At 42.7% G+C, this 9,201-nt stretch overlaps 1 protein-coding gene across 4 annotated transcripts in view; it reads right to left on the minus strand.

The window, feature by feature from the left end:
* The window catches only part of VRK2 (VRK serine/threonine kinase 2), a gene marked incomplete at its 3' end in the record, with an annotated part of 97,869 nt that extends 89,454 nt beyond the window's left edge, over positions 1-8,415 (minus strand). For 2 of the 4 annotated variants that reach the window (XM_079940511.1, XM_079940509.1), the window contains exons 1-2: positions 8,117-8,414; positions 5,898-6,038 (exon numbers count right to left, since the gene is read on the minus strand). In XM_079940511.1, coding sequence (XP_079796637.1) covers positions 5,898-6,033 — 136 coding nt within the window. In that variant the 5' untranslated portion in view covers positions 6,034-6,038; positions 8,117-8,414. The other 2 variants (XM_079940512.1, XM_079940510.1) reach the window with 2 other exon arrangements.
* Between the last annotated feature and the right edge of the window lie 786 nt (positions 8,416-9,201).

Below are 9,201 nucleotides of genomic sequence, written 5' to 3' on the forward strand. Positions count from 1 at the left end.
AAAAACTAAAACTTACACAGATAAATCATTTCCATTTGTACTAATATAAGAAGACTTCAGGAGCACATGAAGAATTTGGCTGAAGTTTATTACCTGTAATTCTGTTTTCCTAGATTTTTTTTTTTTTTTTTTTTTTCTGGTACGCGGGCCTCTCACTGTTGTGGCCTCTCCCGTTGCGGAGCACAGGCTCCAGACGCGCAGGCTCAGCGGCCATGGCTCACGGGTCTAGCCGCTCCACGGCATGTGGGATCTTCCCGGACCGGGGCACGAACCCATGTCCCCTGCATCGGCAGGCGGACTCTCAACCACTGCGCCACCAGGGAAGCCCTGTTTTTCTAGATTTTTGACTAATTTCTGAAACACGGTATCTTTCATATCTGAAACATAACATGACAGCTTAAATGAGAACTTTTCACTATGTCATCATGGCTACTATTGTAAATTTTAGTGGGAAAAATAGATAGAGGTTGGTAAGTAAAATGTCATTCCACTGACATTCTCTTATGTTCTTAGTTTTACCACATTTAGTATCTAAATCCATCACAGTCCATGGCAGGACAAATGGAAAAACCCTCCAGTAGATGTCTTTCTCACCATCCTAATCTCCTGCGGCACCAGACACTAAATTTAGAGTTCAACTATCACTGAGAATGGGAAATTCTAAATAAATAAATAAATTAGATTGAACTGCTTATCGAGTTCCAAGTTTTTAAAAACCTTATCTTAATCATCACTATTATTATTACCCCTAACATACAGAATAGAAACAAAGACTCGTGGATAGGTGAAAGTCACTCAAGTTTGCAAAAGGCTTAGTCAGGTCAGAATTCAACCCAAATTTGCCTAACACCAAAGCCCATGCTTTTATTTGTGCAATTCTCCCTCAGTTTGCTTAGTTCTATGTTATACCTAGCAATAAAGTAGAATTTAAACTCTTAGTTCTCTCTCCGGAAATTTTAGAAATTTTTTTCACTTATTTGATCCCAAAATAACAGCAATTTTTTCCACCCCCTAAACCAGTTTCCATTCTCCCTTTTCCCCTCCTCTCTTTTCATATACAAAGAAAGAACTCTGTCTTGTATTCAGACTTTTCTTTTCCCTCTTATTACTATTTCTATTAATGCTACAGGCACATTATTTCTCCAAGTCAAGAGTAAATATAAAATATTTCTGCCCCTTCCCCTTTTCTTCTTGCTGACTACTGAAAGGCCTTGGATATTGATCTCAAAGCTCGAGGACAGTTGTACACACACAATGAGTTAGACACAGCGGTTAGCTTCTTCTCAGCCTTTGGTAACAAATGCTGATGAAGTGTCTGCTGAAAGAGTACATCTGGCAAATATGATGCTTAAAAAGAATGTAGCTGGACACAAAGGACACAAAAGAAACCTGAATTTACCTACTTCTTCATTTATATACAGGAAGTGATGAGAACCATGGTAAAATGCAAAAGCATGATATAATTTCATATGGACTTGCTTAGCTTTGAAAATAAGTAAAAGCTAATTTTAATGAAGTTGTTGCTGATGGCAACTCACTGAAGAGCTGATTTTGATTTATGAATGCCACTTCTGATAAAACAATAACAACACTTGGAACACACAGCTTTATTATATATTCTGAAGTATGGAGACTTTTCCTCAAAACAGCTAAACATTTCTTTAAAGTCCTTCCCCCAACGTGTGCACTTGCTTATATTTCCAGGATCCAGGTTCTGAAATTCAGATAGTAGGGGGTATTTCATAACATATGAAACCTTGAAAATTGTTGCAAAATAAATCTTACTGAGAAAAAAATAAGTAAAAAAATATGTGCAGTACTTGGACTGAAAGAAGCAAAGATTTTTCTGTATTTAAATAGGGACAAATAAATCACATGCCTAAGCAAATAAATTCCTTTTTCACAACAGGAACCACACAAGTAGTGAGTATGTATACACATATATGTACACATACATTATGTATATGTGTATAGACATATAATTTAAGTTTAAACATGCACTTAAATTTAAATACATATAACACATACAATATGTACATCTAAAAAAGAGAAAACAAGATCATCACAATCAATGCTTTTCTGTAGTTCTTTGAAATTATTCAAATAATTCAAACATTAGAAAACTGAAAGTATAACTGATAAGCTGTGCAATCCAAGGCTATAGCTCAGCCACATCAGAAATAATTTATTCAACTCCATTTCTCTGACCTTGAGTCAAGACAATGTACTAGAGATCCTTACTCTCTGCCATACAAGAGAATTCACTAATTCAGAGTCTCAGCCAACACTTATTCTACAAAGAATTCTATTCTCTGTGGATCCCAAGTACTCTCAGGGTCTTCATCTGCACCATCTAATGTGGTAGCCACTACCTATACGTAGCTATTGAGCCCCTGAAATATGACTAGACAAATCCCGGATTTTAAAGACTTTAAAAAAGTGAAATATTTCCGTTTTTTAATATTGATAACATGTTGGAATTGTAATACTTTAGATAGATTGTATTTAATAATACATACTATTTAATTAAATTTCACTTGTTTCTTTTTACTTTTTTTTTAATGTGGCTCCTAGAAAATTTTACTTTACATACATGGCTTGTATTACATTTCTATTGAACAGTGCTGTCTGTGTCACTCAATCTAGTACTTAGAATCATAGCATTTTTCAAGCAAGTTCAAATCCTTTAAATGGGGAAGCTGTTCTTTATTTAACCCATACAATAATTTTGTGTTGGTCTTATCTTTCCAACTAGATTAGACACTCAGGTGATTAATAAGTTACTTATTAACTGGATTTCATCCATTTGTTCAAAACTACAATCTTAATTTTATCAGAAGAGAAGCTTTATCCTTCATGAGCCATGAAACATGCTTGTGTGACAAGGGTGGCAGAATATGCCACCCTAAAAGATGCCTCTTTGGCATAAGGATTATTTTGAACTAAAGGCATTTGAAAAATAACAAATGTAGGGAGAGGCTTCCTCTGAACTCCCTTTATTTGCCTAAAGACAGAGCCTCCAAAAAAAAAAAAAAAAAAAACCTCCATTGTTTTAAATGCCCTCCAGGAGCGCTTCATTAACCAGGAAAGACTGACTCATCACAGAAGAGATGAGAAGTTGACACCACTCCCAAACTTTGTTATGAACTATCATAGCCCACATCTACTCTTCTAAGGGCTATTAATCTTTCCTAAAAATCATTTACTGTCCCTTAAGTGGCCTGTATCCCGTCTCCCCTTCCCTTATTAAGACGGTATGTAAGCTCTCAAATCTCACCGTGTTTTAGGGTATTTATTCACTTTTTTTTCCCTGATATTACTGTGCGTGTAACATTAAAAAAATTAATAGAGATAGCCTCATCCACCAGAGAGCAGACAGCAGAAGCAAGAAGAACTACAATTCTACAGGCTGTGGAACAAAAACCACATTCACAGAAATATAGACAAAATGAAAAGGCAGAGGACTTTGTACCAGATGAAGGAACAAGATAAAACTCCAGAAAAACAACTAAATGAAGTGGAGATAGGCAACCTTCCAGAAAAAGAATTCAGAATAATGATAGTGAAGATGATCCAGGACCTCGGAAAAAGAATGGAGGCAAAGATCAAGAAGGTGCAAGAAATGTTTAACAACGACGTAGAAGAATTAAAGAACAAACACCTAGAAGCATTAAAGAACAAACAAACAGAGATGGACAATACAATAACTGAAATGAAAAATACACTAGAAGGAATCAATAGCAGAATAACTGAAGCAGAAGAACAGATAAGTGACCTGGAAGACAGAATGGTGGAATTCACTGTCGTGGAACAGAATAAAGAAAAAAGAATGGAAAGAAATGAAGACAGCCTAAGAGACCTCTGGGACAACATTAAATGCAACAACATTCGCATTACAGGGGTCCCAGAAGGAGAAGAGAGAGAAAGGACCCGAGAAAATATTTGAAGAGATTATAGTCAAAAACTTCCCTAACATGGGAAAGGAAATACCCACCCAAGTCCAGGAAGCACAGAGAGTCCCAGGCAGGATAAACCCAAGGAGAAACATGCCGAGACACAGTAACCAAATTGACAAAAATTAAAGAAAAAGAAAAATTATTGAAATCAACAAGGGAAAAAAAAAAAAAAAAATTAATAAATTTGTATACCTTTTCTCCTGTTAATCTGCCTGTTGTCAGTTTATTTCATAAACCCAGGTATCCAGCTTAAGAAGATAGAGGGAAAGTCCTTCCTTCCCTACACTTTGAAATGTTTAATGAGGAACCCAAGATTCCTCCAATGAAGGTCTTTTACCAACTTCTTAAATTCCTACAGACACACATATAATGAGTCAATATATTTAGAAGAACTGCTCCTTGAGGGCATTTTTTTTTTTTGCGGTACGCGGGCCTCTCACTGTTGTGGCCTCTCCCGTTGCGGAGCACAGGCCCCGGACACGCAGGCTCAGCGGCCATGGCTCATGGGCCCAGCCGCTCCGCGGCATGTGGGATCTTCCCGGACCGGGGCACGAATCCGCGTGCCCTGCATCAGCAGGCGGACTCTCAACCACTGTGCCACCAGGGAAGCCCGAGGGCATATTTTTAATCACTAATATTTATCTTATTTTATTCATTAAATCTGATCTCCTAATGGATATTTCTTGATCATTAAACTACAGATGCAAGGTAGCCCTGAATAATCCTTTTAAAGTCAGTGTAATTTTAAAATGTAGTGTAAAAGTATACTCAACTCAGGCTCCTTACCTGTACCAAAGAACACAAAAACTAAATGAGTGTCTAATTTCTTAATTATCCCAAGATGGGGGCTTCCCTGGAGGCGCAGTGGTTAAGAATCTGCCTGCCAATGCAGGGGACACGGGTTCAAGCCCTGGTCTGGGAAGATCCCACCTGCCGCGGAGGAACTAAGCCCGTGTGCCACAACTACTGAGGCTGCGCTCTAAAGCCTGCGAGCCACAACTATTAGCCCGAGTGCCACAACTACTGAAGCCCGCGCTCCTAGAGCCTATGCTCCACAACAAGAAGCCACAGCAATGAGAACCCTGCACACCGCAACGAAGAGTGGCCCCCCCCTTCGCCACAACTAGAGAAAGCCCGCGCACAGCAACAAAGACCCAATGCAACCAAAAATAAAAAATAGTGAATAAAATAAATTAATTAAAAGAAAAAAACAGGGGCTTCCCTGGTGGCGCAGTGGTTGAGAGTCTGCCTGCCGATGCAGGGGACACAGGTTTGTGCCCCGGTCCGGAAGGATCCCACATGCCTTGGAGCGGCTGGGCCCGTGAGCCATGGCCGCTGAGCCTGCGCATCCGGAGCCTGTGCTCCGCAATGGGAGAGGCCACAACAGTGAGAGGCCCGTGTACCGCAAAAAAAAAACCAAAAAACAAAAAACACAATTATCCCAAGATGGCATGTAACTAGTACCATTCTAGATGTACAGGAGAGAAGTTAATTCATTCCATGCAATAGATGCCTTGAAGTATGAAGGCCCAGTTCTCTAGTGAGGCCTAGTTAAGAAATGACCAGAACCTTGTACTACTTAAATATTAATGATTAAGATTCACAAATGGAAAGTGTTTGTATTCATACAGTTGCATTCTCTGAGCTGTAAAAAGCAATGTTTCCAGGAAAACACTCTCGAAAAAGAACATTAACATTTTGTCTGGCAGACTGTGTAATTATGCTCTGAAAAGACTTGTAAGAGTCATTCAGAAAAACATGGACAACAAGGACTGGGGTCAGTCATGTCTTGAACCCATTCTACTAAACATTATCTTCATACGACTTAGAAAAGTACATTTATGGATTATATCTTATTTCAAAGTTTCAATTCTCAAAATATTATTAAGAAGTCACAGGTATAGTCACATATATAAGAATATTTGGTGATTTATACTTTACCTAAATATATCAAACCAAATCCTCCAGAGCCAATCATCTTGCCCAGCACCCACTGTTTTCCTTCCACATCACCCAGGACCTTGCCTTCTGGAAGTGGAACAGGAAGTCTGTATTTCTCTTTTCTTCTTGGTGGCATCACTTCTGTTGGCAGAAGGGGTGAGATAGTGATTAAAAATAAAAACAACAACTAAGAAAACTCCAGTTAAAATACATTTCTCAAAATGTCTTCTATGGGGCACTTTCCCAGGTTCCCAGAAATTAGGATTCTGAAGTCAACTGGGTTTAGGAAAGCCCACACATTTTATTCAAATTGGAGATTCACCAACATTACAATATTGAAATCTAAGAGGCACTGATGTTAAAAAAACAAACAAACCTGCTGAACCTCACTTAACATTTCCGAAATTCAGTTAGGCAGTCAAAATACCTATTAACAGTGCAGAATACACCTTAAGAAATGAGTTAACAATATCCAATTACAAAGAGAAAATAAATTTCATATATATGAAAATACTCCTTTCACTAAGAATGCTACGTGTCAAAGATGAGAAGGTCTTCAGTCACTAGGAAAGAAAATACAGCTTTTGACTGGGAAAACATGGATGACGGCAATGTACATCATTACCAAGCCCAGCAACTGACACAGAGTAGGTACTCAGTAAATATCTGTTAAATGAGCAATGCATTGGGTTTTCATGGATGTATAATTAAGCAGAGCACTAGGCCACTGTGCAGTTTTAGGGCTGGCACACTACTCTTTCAGCTACTTTCTGTTCCTCTATATCCTGTCCCTTCCGCACCCTCACCAAAGTGAAAACTGCCCTGTCTTAGAGATTAATACAGTACTGCCAACAACAGAAGTATGGACTCCAGGGCTTCCTTGGTGGTGCAGTGGTTGAGAGTCCGCCTGCCGATGCTGGGGACGCGGGTTCGTGCCCCGGTCCGGGAGGATCCCACATGCCGTGGAGCGGCTGGGCCCGTGAGCCATAGCCGCTGAGCCTGCGCATCCGGAGCCTGTGCTCCGCAACGGGAGAGGCCACAACAGTGAGAGGCCCGCGTACCGCAAACAAAACAAGAAAAGTATGTACTCCATAGTAGAGCCATCCAACTTTACCCAATTAATTATAATTGTACACAGGTTAGTGAAATTCACCAGAGATTTTTGAGTCGGAAGAGAAAATTTCTTCGGAAAAAACACACACAGCATATAGGCCTGAAACTAACTGTGAAAGTAACTGCGATCTTCTAAGTATTTCCAAAGAATTTTTTAAAACTGGTGAGTGCTTTTGAAATGAAAGTTTTCATTGTATACGCTATCCATCTTCAGAATGAGAAGGTTTCTGTTCCTTTTAGTAGGTTTTCCCTGCTTCACTTAACTTTAATCAACGCCCTACCTTTTACTCAGCAGCAACACCCCAGGTAGAGCAAAGGAACACAGCAGAAATCTTTAACAATATTCACCTGTCCTCCTCCTAACGCGAACACAAGGGAAGCCAGGAATTTAAATGAACAATGCCCAAAACAGGAAAAGTTTTAACCAGTACTTTATATATACTGACCAGTACTTTATGTACTGGGGCCCAACATTTATTTGCTGATTTAAAAACTAAAGTCTACAGAGAACAACTTTTCAGCAGGGCATAAATTCTCAATCAGTATAAAGAAGACAAACACAGTTTGGGGGCAACTCTGTGGCATCAGAACTTGAGACCTGAAAGGTGACTTACTATACAATGCGCATTCTGGGCATGGATGCGGAGTTCAAGTTCACAGGAGGAAGCGCCAGCCTCCTCTCAAGGCCAGTACCGACACAGACGTCCCTGCTGCTTTGGGGTCCCCTCCCAGAGCTGCGATGAAAAGTGCTCAACACGAGTTTCCACTACCCAGAGACCTGAACCCGAGCCAAGACTGGGCTTGGGGGCGGCCATGGCGGAGGGCCATGAGAGCGGAGGCAGGGGCGGGGCAGCGCGGCCCGCGGCCCACCGCCCGCCCGCCCGTCCTGCTCGGCGGCCCAAGACACCCCCACGCCCGGCCGGCCCGAACCACCCGAAGCTCGCCGGCGTCTGGAGACTCACTTCCCGACTCAAGCTCCCTCTAGACCGACAAAAAGAGAAACCCAATCTCCTTCCCCGCCTCACTCCTCCGCCCCGCCTCTGGGCGAACGGGAGTTGAAGGGGGGCGAGGTTCGCGCACTGAGTTAGAAAAAAGTCAGGACCAACCGCGAAAGCAGGGACCGCTGCCCGTCCGGGGCTGAGGCGCGGCCCGGAGGCCCCGGCGTCTCTCTCCGACCGCAGCTCCTCCCCGGGCTGGGGCGCCACGCGGGCCGGGCAGGCGGAGAGCGGGGCGCGGAAGTGTGGGGTCCCGACGCGACCCCCAGGACCCGGGGACGAGAGGAGGTTAACCAGGCCCTCCGCGTCCCCGCCGCCAGACCGCGAAACGCCTCCCGCCGGCCTACCAGGGCCGGGCGGGGCCGCGGGCCTCCAATCCCGCGGGGAGGCGGGCCCGGAGCCGGCGCGGCCCGCGGAAGGGGCCAAACTAACTTCTTGCACCTGGGCCCGCGGCGTTGCGCGCGCCCGACACAGCTCGCTCTGGGCGGAGACTGCGGCCCCGGGCCGACGGAACCTCGCCTAGGCCGCGGCCAGCGTTCTCTTTAAGGCGGCCTGTAAGCGCTCGGGGACGCAGAGACGAAGAGGCGGCGGCGGGTCTACACCATCAGATCAGTTTGGTGTGCATTTGTGTAGAAGGAATTTCAGGCCTCTTGTACCATGATCTCGGTACCCAGAGTTTCCAAGTCAACAGGCCGGTCCTTACTGAGCATTTACCCGGGCAGCCAGTCACACTGGCCGGGCCTCTAGAGCAAGAAGCCTGTGTGAGCAGGAAGGCCTATAACACAGCGTTTAAGTTCTCAGAGGCATATTGGCTCAAGATCCATTTACTAGTTGGATAATCTTGACTAAACGTAATTCCTTTACAAAACTTTCATTTTTTTCTTTTTTTTTTTTTGATCTGTGAAATGGAAATAACCCTAGTTATTCAGGTTAAGAAGGTTTGTTAAAGAAAAAATTATTCCGACATTTCTTAAAATGGTAAGGAAGACTATTCAAAACTCTTGAAATAGCAGAAAGAGCTATGCTAAATTCCAAATACAGCAAAGAAAAGCGGGAATTTATAGCCGAGGACCTGGGTGGGGGTCAGTGGATGGAAAATTACTAAGAGGAAATATCAGGGGAGAGGAGAGGATTCCGGTTAGATGGTGCTAACAGAATCAAGGTGATCAGACATCACGGTGGGGTGGTGGAGGATG

Source organism: Stenella coeruleoalba (genome assembly GCF_951394435.1).
Source record: "Stenella coeruleoalba genome assembly, chromosome: 13".
Classification (NCBI taxonomy): Eukaryota; Metazoa; Chordata; class Mammalia; order Artiodactyla; family Delphinidae; genus Stenella; species Stenella coeruleoalba.